Source organism: Pogona vitticeps, chromosome 6, assembly GCF_051106095.1.
Source record: "Pogona vitticeps strain Pit_001003342236 chromosome 6, PviZW2.1, whole genome shotgun sequence".
Taxonomy (NCBI): Eukaryota; Metazoa; Chordata; class Lepidosauria; order Squamata; family Agamidae; genus Pogona; species Pogona vitticeps.
In genome coordinates this window covers 107,015,467-107,030,467 of record NC_135788.1, presented here as the reverse complement: position 1 = coordinate 107,030,467, position 15,001 = coordinate 107,015,467, and the positions used below count along the sequence as shown (strand labels likewise).

The 15,001-nt window shown below is 43.7% G+C and overlaps 1 protein-coding gene across 1 annotated transcript; it reads left to right on the top strand.

Moving 5' to 3' along the window:
* The first annotated feature begins 1,549 nt into the window (after positions 1–1,549).
* LOC110078467 (tetraspanin-4) lies at positions 1,550–13,999 on the top strand. Its single transcript, XM_020792658.3, has 8 exons — positions 1,550–1,756; positions 5,320–5,401; positions 6,032–6,223; positions 7,903–7,977; positions 8,810–8,911; positions 9,042–9,173; positions 12,745–12,828; positions 13,549–13,999. Exons 1-8 carry the CDS (start codon positions 1,587–1,589, stop codon positions 13,615–13,617), a joined length of 906 nt encoding a protein of 301 aa, XP_020648317.3. The 5' UTR covers positions 1,550–1,586; the 3' UTR covers positions 13,618–13,999.
* The last annotated feature ends 1,002 nt before the right edge of the window (positions 14,000–15,001 follow it).

Genomic DNA, 15,001 nt, shown 5'->3' with positions numbered 1-15,001 from the left:
ATTTAAGTACAACATCAATATAGAACAGGTGTTCAAGATGGCGAAAGAAAAAACACGTAAATAGTGGCTGGAGGGAAGGCCTGCTTAAACAGCCAGGTTTTCAATCGGCTTTTAAAAACCAAAACTTTTATAAGGCCATGGAGTCCAACCCCCTGATCGATGCTGGGATGCAAATCAAAGCAGATCTGACCGACGGTTGTGTAAAAATCACTACCACATGGACTGCTTGCTTTTTCTTCTCTAAAGTAGTTTCGTAGAGCATCATACATAGATGTATAGAATAATGAAGTTGGAAAGGGCCTATAAGGCCATAGAATCCCACCCCCTCTTCAAGGCAGGAATACAAATCAAAGGATATCTGCCAGCTGGTTGTCTAAATTTCTCTTGAATGGCTACAGCCCTGCTGTGATTTATGCAGACTTGAAAGTGCCCCTTTTTAATAATCGATAACACTGCTAAAGCGTTTTTCCCTTTGCCTCTCAGTATTTTAAAATAGGCTGGCTTGATGTGGAGGGCACAGAAGCAATGTACCGTATTTTTCAAATAAGTAAGCACTACACTGTCTCAGTATGCTGGCAACAGAAAAGAATTGTAGAGCTTTAAAGACCAAACAAAGTTCACACTGGGACAAAACTGTTAAAGCCCTGCAATATTTTGGTTTTTCTTTTTATTTGTCAACAAGCCAAGTATATTTATTATTTAAAATATTTTTCTCCGCCTTTTTCCTCAAAAAGGATCCAAGGCAGCTTACACCATTAAAAACACACTATTAAAAGTTAGAAACAGTGAATTATTCAAATATTAAAGAAAAAATAATAACATTATATTAAAATGTTAGGTAGTAGCATTAAAAAAAACAGATTTGGAAGCAACAAAATATAAATCACCCTGTTTATCATCACCTAGCCAGTAATTCACTAAAGGAAAGCCTGCCTAAAGAGAATTCACTTGGGGGTTAAACCACTGGAGTGCACGTGGGAAAGGGCTGACACTGAAGCTAATTTAAGTCTGCCTGACAAAGGCTACACAATGTTAAGCGTGTGCGTTCCTGCTAAAAGAAAAGTAACTCGCCAACATTCCTTGGGACAATTAAATAGTTATATCACCGAGGAAGATTAGCGTAACGACCCTCTTTTAATAATCGACGGCGCATCAGAGTTTTTATTTAATAAGGAAATACATGTGCTCTGTTCTAAAAGCCGCGCGTCAGCTTTCGGGAGAGACAGAACTCTTCGCCCAAGGCAGGCGAGAACCCTGCCCTAGGGCGCGAGCACAAAAATTCCCCCTGATTTAAAAATAATAATAATGACGCCACATGTCTGGTCGAAAGTTAACCCACTGAAAACGGATAAGTTCGTCGTTCCTGTCCTTTTTTTGAGAATGTCTAAATAGGGATAACAAAGTGCGGAGATTTTTCCAAACCAGTTTGGACGCGAGCCCCCCACCACCACTACCACTTTGTCCTGGTAAGAAATCCCTTCCCCACCCAGAGCCCCCCGGACTCCTCCCCAGATTCTCAAACACGCCCCCCCATAGCTGCCCCCCTTTCTCCCCTCCCATTTCCTTCCCCCTGTCCCGTGCTTGGAATGTGCTTCCCCCCCACCCCGCCCCGCGTCCTTTCTATCCCGCATCCCAGCAACGAAAAAGGGCCACTTTCGCTTTTCAAGCTCTCTGTGGGGAGGGGGCTCCTCTCGCCCCAAATCCGGATTGCCTTCCCCTCCTCTTCCCAAGGGCTCCTGATCCGAAGAGGCTTAAGGTGAGGAGGGGGGGGCGAATGGTATTTACGATGGGAGAGAGATGGGAGGGAAGGATGTGTGAGATAAAAGGTTATGATGAGGATGGGGTTTAAAAAAACAACAATTGAAGATAATCCCTTACCCAGGTTGGGGGGGGGGCGCCTGATTTCTGCCCCCACGGAATTTTCTGGGCCCCATGTAACGGATCTTGCTTCTTTCCTCCAGATTTTTTACTACCGGATTGGAATGTGTGTGTGTCTCTGGAGAAAAGGGTTTTATATACTGTATTGGCAAACTTCCCTTCAGAGAGGTATATGGTCTTTGTGGAAACAAAGCCAAAAAATTAAATAAAAACGGTTTGAGCCAGAGGCTTGTGTTTAATCTTCATCTTGATTTCTTTGGGGTTCCCCCCCCTCTTCTTAAGGAGACTTACTTCAAGAACGGGGGGGGGGGTGGAGGAAACTGCCATCACATTTCTACAAATTATTTAGCATAAGAAAGATATTTGACTGATTCAGGTATGGAAATCAGACTCCCTCCCCCCCCCTTAATTTGAATTTAGAATTGAGCGGTGGGGTTTACAGGATCCAGAACTGGGGGGATGTGTTTCAATCTGGATTACGTATTATTTCTACGGGATGGGTTTTACTGCAGCAACAACGAAGTCTGGAATGAGTGGCAAGAAGGCAGAGATGGGCATGGAAAGGATATGGAAGGAAAGACCTAAAAATCATGGGGGTGGTGGTGGTGGTTTGAGGCAAAGTAAAACTTGGCGATCTCTTTTAATAGGGTCTTGACTAAAAATGGGAGGTGGATATAGCCATATTTTCTTCTACCCTTCTGCCACCACTAGCCTCTTCAGCGATGACAGGATGTGAGCAGCCCTTGGCAGTCTGGGAGCCAGGCTGGGCAGTGTTAAAAGGAACCAGATAACGGGTCTGCAGTTAAAAACGGGGAGAGGTTCCCAGTGGTGCCATCATGGTAGGATGATTGGGGGAGGTAGAAGTCCAGGGTCCCCCTCAGCAGGATGAGCAAGAGGGGCATCAAATTCTGAAGAGCTTGTTTACCATGTTTTAAAGTAATAATACATATTAGAACTTGGAGGTATGTGTGTGTGTGATCAGTGAACTCTCAGAAGTCTTATTTACAACCGTGTTAGCAATTTTAGGTGCTTTAATTCCAAAACTAACATTTCCTATTTTTGAAATTGTCACTTAAAACAGGAGTGAGGCTGCATTAAATCCAGAGTCTACAATTATCTAAAAACACTACTGAATATTCTTGCCCCTCTGTTATCCCCGATGTTTGTTTTATTGTGCACTTTCTTTAGCAATGTTATACCTCAGCTAACCACTTTTATTAGTTCCCTCATCTGAACGAGAGAAATATTATATATCATTCTACCTTTCCCAGAAATGAGTGACATACTTTTAGTTGTGAACGGCTAATTTTACCTGACCCATTCCCCTATTTAAATGGGGAAACATAACTTTAAAAAAAAAAAGTTCCCAATTCTGATTGCATTTGTAATCTTTCTTAGGGTAAATCTGAAGAGAGAAAATGCAGTGGATAACATCTGGAAGGTAGAAATACCTAAATATAAAGCTGTTAAAGCCACAGCAACAAAAACAGGAGTGGGAACCAAGTATAATTTAGTGTATCCAAACCTGAAAGTTTGGATGGGGGGAGTTGATTTGTATTTGTGGCATCCTTTTGGGTGTTTTCTTGTTCCCTTTATCAGCTGGGGGGGCCCCCTCCACCCAGACTGCTCCGGCCCCTGAGCTTGAATCCTTCCCCTTCTGTCCTAATACACGGGGCTGATCCTACCTTTAGGCAGAGGCAACCACAACGGATTCAGGGTGTAATTAAAAGGCAATAAATTGGCAGATTGCTAGTTGCTAAGTTATTATTACTAACATTTTTCGTGCCAGGCTAAAAATGACTTGGGATTTTTCTCCCGCAAAATGACTTGGCTGGACTTCAGTACTATGTACCATGATAGTCACAATTCTGCTGGGCTGGTGGTGGTCATCGTGGTCATGGCCAAGGAAATAACTGGAGAGAAACAAAGCCAGCCCTGCTATTAGGTAGAGCGAGGCAGCTGCTTCTGGCGTCACATGCTGAAACAGTGAAGAATGGCAGCAAAGTGGTGGTGGCCGAAGCGGAAATCCCGGGCACAGAGGTGCCCCCACAACCACCTCCAGTTGTGCCCAACCCGCCATTGCCTATAGCTCGATGCTTACAGCGCCAGCTGCTCCGGATCCAGGCCCGCCGCCTGTTAGGGCGCTAGCACTGCGGCTGTAGCCGCCTCCTGGTGTTTGGCTGCTGGGGGTAGCAATCCATTGACTTATGGCTCGCGTGCCCACAGAGAGGGCTCTGCGTGCCAGCTGTGGCACACGTGCCGTAGATTTGCCATTGCTGGTCTAGGGGGATTTTTCAGTATGTTTATTATGAAGCAAGACTTGTTACATGCAGCAGGGCTTAATTCCATGAGGTGGTTGAGGCTGCAGATAATTGGGAATATTTTCAGCTTCTGGATAAATCATCTCTTTTATTGTGGGATCCTTTTAGTCATTATGACACTTTCTCTGGGCTGAAGGGTTTGTGGAAGCTCTCTGCTGCCCCTTAGAACTTGGTCAAAAATTATTAATGGATGGATGTTGCAGGGTAAGCTTTCTGGGAATACATCTAAAATATTTCTTGAGACTTTTTAAAAGGAGCAATGAATGATCAACACATGGAATCAAATTCACCTTGTCACCTGTGCGTATGATATGGTGTAGCGAAATGATTCATGTATTGGACTTAGATAGTAATAATGATCACGTGCCATCAAATAAATCGTGACTTTTTAGGGTTTTCCAGGAAGAGACTATTCAGAAGTGGGTTACCCATTCTCTTCTTCTGGGGACGTCTTGGGACTATGTAAGCTTGCCCAAGGCTTCACAGGCTAGCTCTTCTTCCATGAGGCCTAGTGGGGAATTGAACTCCCAGCTCTGCCGTCAAGTACCTAAACTACTGGGCTATCCAGACAGTGAGGACTTGGACAGAGAAGACGAAGTTCAAATTTCTGCTCAGCTGGAACGCTAACTAGGTGATCCTGGGCCAGTCACCATTTATCTGATAACCCCATTCCTACCAAAGTCTACTCAAAAATTAGTGTTATTGCTTTCAGTGGAGCTTTCTCTTAGGTGAGTGGATATAGACAGGTAACCTGACTTTTCCTGGTTGGTGAGAGAAAAAGGGAGGTAGAAAAGAGTTGTGTTGCACTGTGCACTTTGGAGGGTGAATTTTAAAACTAACAATGCTTTGACTTGGTAATATAATTCCTTGAACAAATAGTTTCCTCTCCATCTCTTGTTTTCCATTTAAATTGTCCATTATCCCTTGTGCATATTGTAAGATGCTGTTGTAAAGAAAAAATTCCTAAAATCCATATTACGATTTTGTTTTAATCCAGGCCAAGATGACATGTGCATCTTAGTGGGTTGTGCTTTTCATAGCACACCCAAGTTTGTGTATTGCATTTAAAAAAGTCCAGAATTACTGTTTTGTTTTTTCTTTTGCCCTCATGTCTCTCTAGAGATCCACCCACCATGGGGATCAGCCGTGGTTGTTTGCTCTGTGTTAAAGTGAAGATGTTTGTCTTCAACCTTATCTTTTGGGTGAGTTGCAATGAGTCTGTCTGGGTCACCATGGTGAAGAGTGCATGACTGTTATGTTAATGTCAAGATTCTGCATCTAGGACCACTGGAAAGGGCTACTCACTGAGTCTTGTTCTGGGGCAGAACATTTCACCTTTAATAAATATAACAAAATACCCTCTGTTGCAAGATTGTTATGAGAATTAATGAAGTCGGGAGTGAATTTGCCTAATTAAATGTTGTCATAATATAGGACCCTAAAGCTAGCTCCCCTTCTTCTCTTCTATTGGCTGAATTTCTGTTATGTAATTGGATGTTTGTTAATCTTGTCACCACGTTAGGGATGTATGTGACAGTGAGAGCATGCAATAGATTGTTGATAGCAACTACCCTAATGGAAGTGAAAGGTCAGTTTTTAGTTTAGTTAAGAGGTTTACATAGGTGTTAAAGACAGAAGAAGCTATATTGTCGATGCAGAAGGGGTGAACACAAAATGCTTAAGGGTTCTGAAATAAGGAGAGATGACTGAGGACATTAAGCTGATTATCTTTCCTATAAAATTGATATCCCGGGGCTTTGGAAGGAAGGACTGTTGAGCTTCCACGTTCCCTGGTTGTCTAAACCTCTCTTCTCCTCTGCTTATTCCTGTAGCTGGGTGGCTGTGGGGTGCTCGGCGTGGGCGTGTGGCTGGCTGTTTCCCAGGGCCGCTTTGCGACTTTGTCCTTCTCCTTCCCGTCGCTGTCAGCAGCAGGGCTCTTTATGGCAACAGGAGCTATCATCATGGTGGTGGGCTTCCTTGGATGCTTGGGTGCAGCCACAGAGCATCGCTGTCTCTTACTCACGGTAAGGAGGGAGCATCTCTTCAATGAGCATGTTTGCAAGCTCATAGGTTTCTGTTGGGTAGGTGCAGAAACTACGGTGGCAGCTATCAGATACTGAATCTGGTGTCTAGAAGAATTAATCTGAAATAAGACTTATCTGTAGAATCCATTTTTAATGCCGGGAAATGTTCCCACCAAGATAATGCAAAATAACAGCTAAAATCTTGTTGCTCAGTTACGCAAAAGATGTAACTTTCAGCGGTGAATTGCTGTTAGTAAATCTTGGTAGGCATTATTTGTTGCATGACTCAATAAATGATCTAAATAACTAATTAAAATAAAGAGGAATATGGGGGGTAAGCTTTTAAGGGCAGCTTATTGGAACATTCACATCTGGATGTATTTATTTGTTTTTAACTTTCCACCTTTGGTTGTACAGTGGTGCCTCGCTTGACGATGTTAATTCGTTCCGGCGAAATCACTGTAGAGTGAAAACATCGTCAAACGAAATAAAAAAGCCCATTGAAACGCATTAAAACCCAGTTAATGTGTTCCAATGGGCTGAAAACTCACCATCCAGCGAAGATCCTCCATGGGGCGGCCATTTTCCATGCTTGTGCAGTGAGGAATCCGTCCCTAAGCACAGTGGGGGGGCATTTTCTTCAGCTGGCCGCCATTTTGAAACACAACGATCAGCTGTTTTTGATTGTCGTAAAGCGAAAATCAGTTCCCGAAGCATGGAACCGATCATCACTAAGCGAAATTCCCCCATTTAGACCAGCATTTTGCAATCGCAATTGTGATCGCAAAAACCTCATCGTAAAGCGATTTCCTCGTTAAGCGAGGCAATCGTTAAGCAGGACACGACTGTACTTGGTTTGCTAACTTGAGTCATGTAGAATAATTTGCTCTGTGAGTATCCTGTCTCGTTGGATTTTGATTGAGGCATGTTGTGCTATGACTTAATCAATGGCAGAAGTGACTGTGGCTTGATCTACAGATGTTGGGGTGTCTGTGGGCAGTTGACAGAACTTGCCTTGTTGGGGGAAAAGACTGCGGTGAAAGAATGACCTAACCATGAGATTTGTGCTGGGATCAGTGGTTCCCAACTTTGGGTCCCCAGATGTTCTTTGGACTACAACTCCCAGAAATCCTGGCCAGAACAGCTAGTGGTGAAGAATTCTGGGAATTTTAGTCAGAGATCATCTGAAGACCCAAGGTTAGGAACCACTGCTCCTGATGACTTTGATGTTCCTTCTCACACTCTGGGTGTATGAATTTGATCTTGTAAGTTTAACCAAGTGAGTGTAGAGCAGAGCACTGGGTGTGAAAAGGATGGAAACACTCTTTGTTTCACTGTTCCAGAGCTTAGAAGACACTCCCCCCCCCCAATTCCTAAGATCTGTCCCCCACAGCAATGAATTCCTTGAGTTACCTTGAGCCAGGCATGCTCTTTCAATGTGACCGACCTCACAGGCTTCTCATGAGAATAAAAGGAGGAGGAAGGCCTTAGTAAGCCACCTCAACCTCGTTGAAGGACAAGTGGTGGATAAATGTACCAAACAAGGTTCTGGGAGTGGTAGTCTAGAAAGTAACTTTTCCATGCTCTGAGATTTCTGTTGTGTGCTAATGCAAAACCTCATTTGTGAATCTCTGTGCCTTACAAAATCTGGGATTGCTGTTCTGTCCATTTCTCTGTAGTTCTTCCTGGTTCTCTCCACTCTCTTTCTCCTGGAACTGGTTGGGTTGCTGGTATTTGTCACCTGCCGTGACAAGGTAAGAAGAATCCTTGTGCCTGTATATGTGGAAGGAACTAGCAGGGTGATGGGAACGATGAGATACAGTGGGGTAGTTAACTTAAGAACCCGTGATGCCCATTGTGAAAGTAAGCATACTCCAAAATCTAAGGAAACCATGAGTAAAGAGGAAAGTGATTAAGACTATGAGCTGGTCTTGATTTCAGGGAATGAGGAACTTATCCACTGCAAGAATCCAATGAATCATTTCCATACCTTAAAGGGGAAATAATTGTTTCCTTTAGAACAATAGTTCCTGCCTTCACTCTCCTATTGTTTCGGACTTCACATCCCAGATTTCTTGGCTGTTGGCCGTGCTGCCTAGATCTTCTGGGATCTGAAGTCCCAAATTCCTGGAGGGCCAAATGTCGAGAGCCAACGCTTTGGAGCATTGCAGCCTATACTGTTGTTCCACAGGGCCAACCGAGAGTACTAGAGCAGAAGCAGCAAACGCACCAGCCAATGCACAGAGGAACCAAAGCCAGCCAAGTTATTTTGGCAGAAATGGGGCAGGAAATCCCATAAGTGCCTCTCCCCTGTATGTGACAGTAAAAATACAAGAAGAACGAAGTACCTTTAGAATCAGTGGGCCAAAATCTTTTGCCTATGGCAGTCTCTCCTCCCTAAATGAAAGGCCCTTTTTGTTTTAAAAGATAATGCCTGTAAACATGGCTTATTGTGTGTTTTTTTTACCCACCTCAGGATAAGCTGGTCTCATGTGCAAAATAAGGTGGTCACTACTTAGTTGTTGTTTTTTACATTACTCTCATTTTATGCATTGGTCCATTAATATTATTATCTCTTTTATCTAGTTTGACAGATATGCTCAGTCTAACCTAAAGGAAGGGCTTAAGCTGTACAACACAGAGGACAATTTGGGACTAACCAGAGCGTGGGACCTTGTGCAGAATGAGGTATGTGTTTAACCCATGTACTTAAGAGTGGTAAAGAACAGTAGAGGGGGAATCCTGAAAGTGGATGGATTTCCATCCTGTGAACCCCTTCTCCATGCCTCAGAGATGGATTCCGACCTTTCCTTTCCAGTTTCGGTGTTGCGGCGTGCGGAATTACACGGACTGGTTCGAGGTGCGTGGTAACACCACATGGGTGCCAGAGTCCTGCTGCTTAGAGCGAAGTGACACATGTCAGGAGAACAGCGCCAGCTGGTGGAAAGAGGTGAGTTTGACTTCAGCCATTCAGCCATTGCAGTGCAAGATTTCTTACTGCACTATTTATTTATTTATTTATTTAATTTATATGCCGCCCACTCTACCCAAAGGTCTCTGGGCGGCTTACAACAAGAATGGTTCTGGAACTTGGATGTTTCCTGAGATAGCCAGTGATATTTGCTGCCTCTTCAAAGAGCAGTAGTATAGACGTTGAGTCTGTTGAGTGGGGTGGCATGGAGTCCAGAGGGTCCCGAAAGAACCTCACAAGGAACTGGGAGTGATGGGGCAGCCGCCGCAGCTAGATCTATATGGGAGCGCTATAGATCCAGCAGGTTCTGCGTCTGACACACACACCAAGAAGTGTTCAACAACTCCTTTCTCATCTCTGCCTCACCAAAATCAACTACCATAACCGTGAGGTCAGGGTTATCCAAGACTAGTGCCATTTTTAAACCTTTTGCATTTTTAGTCACCAATCAGCAATGGAAAAAGCTTCCTTGTCTTTGTTTTAATTAATAAGCTTCACCTCCCCAAATCCTTCTAAAGGCACAGAGGGAGAAGGAAAGAGCTGAATACAACTTTTTGGAGCTGTAATCCATAAAGCAACTTTATTCAAATCATCTACTTTTTTTCCAGCCAAGCTAACCTAGAAAGTTATTATGCTTTTCTTTGCTGTTCTTAGAACTTGCTGGAGCTTTCCCCGATAACTGTGCCTGCAGACTTTGAAAACACGGAAGTTCTCTTAACCTCAAATTCTTTTCCAAATTACTGAAACATAGTACACTTTCTTTACTATGTGTTGGCCACTAACATGTGATTAAGGAGAGAGAGAGAATCACTACTTTGAATCTTTTTTCTTAGTCCTTACTCATGTTTGTCCCCTCGCAACTTGTCTCTTCTTCACAATAAGGTCACAAAAAAATAAAAATAAACATGCACTGTATGAGTTCTGCATTCTTCAGGTTTTGATGTACATGTGCCCTACCTTTTACTGTAGAATGTTTCAATTTAAGAGGTTCTATAGTTCAACACTTTCTAATGTCTTGTTTCCCATATTTGGATGGACAGAGGACATGGAGACAAGACATATCAAGTCACTTTTTAATTTCTCTCTATAGGAGGTGAGCAACACGTGGCCCTCTAGTATTGTTTCCCCCAACCATGTTCAATAACCCAAGTGTTCTTGGGGTGCAGCTCCCAGAAGCCTTCATCACTAGCTGTGCTGACCAAGACTTTTGGGAAGTGTAGTCCAAGGATACCTGGGTTATCCAAGGCTGGGAACCATTGCTTTAGGAGATGTCGGACTCCAGATCTCATTAGCCCTAACCATTGTAGCCATCAGTGAGGAATTATGGGACTTGCAGATCAGGAACAACACACAAATTTCCTCACCTCTAGTTTAAAGCTGGGATGGGAAATATGTGGGTCTCTAGAGGTTGCTAAACTTCAGCTCTCATCAGTCTTAGGCAGCACAGCAAAATTGGGCATGATGGGGGTTGTAGTTGAACAATATCTGAAGAACCAGATGTTCCCCATCTGGCCTACATTGAGTGCTGTACCCTGCCAGTCACTTTTCGTGTCTATGAAAATATTGCTAACATCTGTTTGGTAGTCTTCATAGGAGTCTTATAAATCCTGGCTTTTATTTCTGCATTCTTACCTTTTCATACATTTTCAATTTCCAACAAATGGGTTATGCCTTTGAAGTCTTGCACTCTGTTCTAATCCTCAGCCGCCTAGAATTTCCAAATGGTGCAGAGAGCCTTAAAGTGAACAGATACCTAGATGTGATTATATGTAGGTAAGCAGGGACTTGGTTGATCTCTTGGCTGTGTCAGAACCTGTTTGAGAACCAAGGTTCCTTCAGCTCTAACATAGAAAGTAAGGGACCTATTTGATTTTTTTTGACATCAGACACCTCTGTTCTGCACACCCCATTTATATTGTCATTATTTAAGTACAGTAGTGGCGCTGCGGGTTAAACCGCTGAAGCCTCTGTGCTGTAAGGTCAGAAGACCTGCAGTCGTAAGATCGAATCCATGCAACGGAGTGAGCCCCCGTTGCTTGTCCCAGCTCCCACCAACCTAGCAGTTTGAAAGCATGCAAAAATGCAAGTAGATAAATAGGTACCACCTTGGTGGGAAGGTAAACGGCTTTCCGTGTCTAGTCGCACTGGCCATATGATCACGGTGGATTGTCTGCAGACAAACACTAGCTCTAGGGGTTGGAAATGTAGATAAGCACTGCCTCCTAGAGTCGGACATGACTGGACAAAATTGTCAAGGGGAACCTTTACCTTTAAGTTCCACTGCATGATTTCTCCCAGCGAGTCCAGATTATTATTCCTTAAGAAATTGTTGTGAAACCTCTGGTTGAAAGCACTTGTTGGCTTGCCACCCTACCCTGACCCAAATTAGTTCTTAAAGAAGGGAGAGAATAACAAGAGACTAAGAGGGAAGCCTTACCTCTCAGTTGCCAAGGGCAAAATGGGGCAACAGTGGTTGTCCAGATGTTCTTAGGGTGCAATTCTCAGCCCTAGACAGCATAGCTCAGTGGTTCCCAACCTAGGGTCCCCAAATGTTCTTGGACTGCAACGTCCAGAAATCCTGTCCAGCACAGCTAGTGGCCAAGGCTTCTCCAAGAACATCTGGGGAACTAAGGTTGGGAACCACTGGTTTAGCCCAATGGTGAGGCAATGAGTGCCAGATGTTGTGCAGGCACATCTGGATTGAGACAATATTTCTGAGACTACTTTTTCCTTTGGAACAACCTTGCTCTACATTCTTCTGCCATTAGAGATACAGCAGAGCTACAGATGTCTTTTGGCCTGGTGCCTAAGCTATAGCACACAGCGGAGAGAATCAGCCTTACCCCTTCTTTTCTGGCGTATGTAGGTGACCATTTAAGACCCATCTGTTTCAGCAGGCTTAGCTTTGATAATTAATGGTTGTGGTGAGGTTTTTTTGAGGGCTTTGTTGACGCAGCCTTTTCATGTCAGAACATAAAATTTTCACCTCAGTTTTTAACAATAAAATGAGTTTACTGTTTTGCAACAGCTTGAAAACATCACTTTTTTGAACTACCTCTAAAGAGGTAGTTCACAAAAGCTTGCACTGAAATAAAATGGTTAGTCTTTAAAAGGCTACTGCATTTTCTCTTTTTCTTTTCCTTTTCTTTGGCCAACATCTTTGAAACTATAACTCTCAAAATGGCTCAGCTAGAATGTCTACACTCCAGTTTTCTGATGGAATGTGAAACAGTTTATATTCCAAATAGATAACAATGAGATCATTCTTTTTCAAATCAAGACAGCAGTACTGATGTGCCTTCCCTTTTTTAAAAAAAAAAATCAAAACACTTCAATAAACAAATACTGTAAAGAAAATAGTGCCATCAGTGGGTCAATGATAAATCCTATTAGTGAAAGAACACTGCTCCAGTTAATAGTACCAGCATGATGTTCTGCTTGAGCAAAAGCGGACATGATTTTGATTCAGAATGGAGAGCGATGGGATGGAGTATAGGTGCTTTCTGACCAGTGCTTTCAAGTGATCCATTTTCTGTTCCTTTCCCTGCAGCCCTGTTATGAGAAGGTGAAACAATGGCTGGGAGACAACATCTCTGCGATGGGTATCTTTGCCGCCTGCATCATTGTTGTCCAGGTGAGATCGCAAGAGCAGGCATGGTCTGTTGTAGGACCTGGGCAGCTTTTGAAGACTCTTTATCAGGTTTCTAGTCTTCATCACTGTGGTAGGCATAAGCGCCAAGTTGGGAGGGGAAAGGCTGTGCATTTTGGGTAAAGGTCAACTCTACCGCTTGTTAAAATTGTGGACATTTAGCAGTGGCAGCCTGAGCTATCCCTTACACCCAGGAAGGGGGGGAGGGTATGTGTGTGTGTGTGTGCGTGCAAAAAGCCACTGTTTGTGCCCCAGCCCCGTGATCACTGCCAATGGCAAGGAGAAAAAAGTTGCCAGCACAGATCTATTGAAAAGCCCGCTGCTCACCAATTGAATTAAAAGAATACAGAGCAATTAAGCCCATTTCCTACCACTAGCCACTTTGCTCAGTTCGGTTTCCTTCTGCACCCAAATCCCATGTAGATCATTGAGCGGCAGACCTTCTAAGACATTGGACAGGTGCAGTGAATAGGCAGTATCGGACAAGATCCATAATGCCTGACCAGAGATATGGGGGATTTCAGGAGAGATCCTTGGATTATGACACAACTGAGCAGGGTCCACATCCCCTACTTACCTGCATTTTAGTAGCAATGGGCCATAAGGGGGGGGAGGCATTTTTAGAAGGTGGTCTTATATTAGAAGACATGGCCCTTACCTGGAGCTTCCACATATTTTCTGACCAATTTATCTCCTCCTTCTCAGGTTTTGGGCATCGTCTTTTCCATGCTGATGTACTGCCAGGTCCGGAGAGCTGAGAAATATTATGACTGAACCTACCCCCTTGTCCTTATAAGCTCAGTAACGTGTGGCTCAGAAGCAACATTAAGGGCCTTTTGAGCTTCTTCGCTTTTTCCATCCTACCTCTCCCTTCCCTTCTTCTATCTGCCAAAGCCAATTCCTGCCGTCTGCTAAGGAAACATGACTTCCACCCATTCCCCTTATAAGACCTACCTGGTGCCTTTATTTTATTTTTTTTAATCACCCAGCCTACTTTCCAGTTCCTAAGCAGAAGTGGCCCTCCTATCCGTTTAGCCTGCATAGGTCCTCCAACATTTTATATGATTTCCCTTCCTTCTTCTCTTCCAACTTGTTTCTTTTGTATATAACAGAACTATATCAAGCACCGATAAAACAGTGCCTTCTAGTTCCTAGTCATTTCCTGCAGTATATTTGCTTTGTTTGAAGGTCTTCCCCGATAACATTTTCTATGCGAAATTGGATGGTTGGCGAGAGTATGTGTTTGAGAAAAGAGACCCATGATTTTGCGTATTGGCTCCTTGGAATCCTACTTATGAACTATGCGTTCTGTCTCTCCTTGAAATTAATTGCAAGTATAACTTCAGGGACAAGGTAATCTCTCCTTTAAGAGGAAAAGTCAAAAGACATTTTCCCTTTCAACATTGTTTCTATTGGCAGCAGGAAAAGAGGAAGACCAAACACAAGATGGACTGACTGCCTAAAGGAAGCCACAGGCTTGAGTTTATAAGAGCTGAGCAGGGCAGGTGAAGGCAGGAGATTTTGGAGATGGCTCATTCGTAGGGTTGCCATAAGTCAGAGGCGACTTGATGGAATATAACAGCCAGAACAATTATCTGATACGGCTCATGTCCTCCTGTAGGCATCCTTCAGTCTTGAGAGACTATGGTAACGTGCTCTGAGTAGAGGTCTTGGAACAGCGTCTAGTGTGGCTGAGAAGGCCAATTCAAGACTGGCAATCCCTTCCACACTGAGGACAAATACAATCTGCCCCTGTCCAGTTCCCTGATTTTGCTGCTTCCGGGACTCCCTCTTTGCCTCGGCCTGGTGGACAAGGGTCTCTTCAAATTGGGAGAGGCCATGATGCACCACCTGCCTCCAGGCTTAACACTCAAATGTCAACATTTCCCATCTGTTGACATCCATTTCTAAGGCCTTCAGATCCCGCTTGTAGATATCCTTGTATCGCAGCTGTGGTCTCCCTCTGGAGTGCTTTCCCTGCACTAATTCTCCATACAGGAGATCTTTCAGAATCCGACCGTTAGCCATTCTCACGGCATGCCCAAGCCAAAGTAGATATCACTGTTTCAGTAATGTACACATGCTAAAAATTCCAGCTCATTCTAGGACTACTCTATTTGGAACTTTGTCCTGCCAGGCGATGCCAAAAATGCATCTG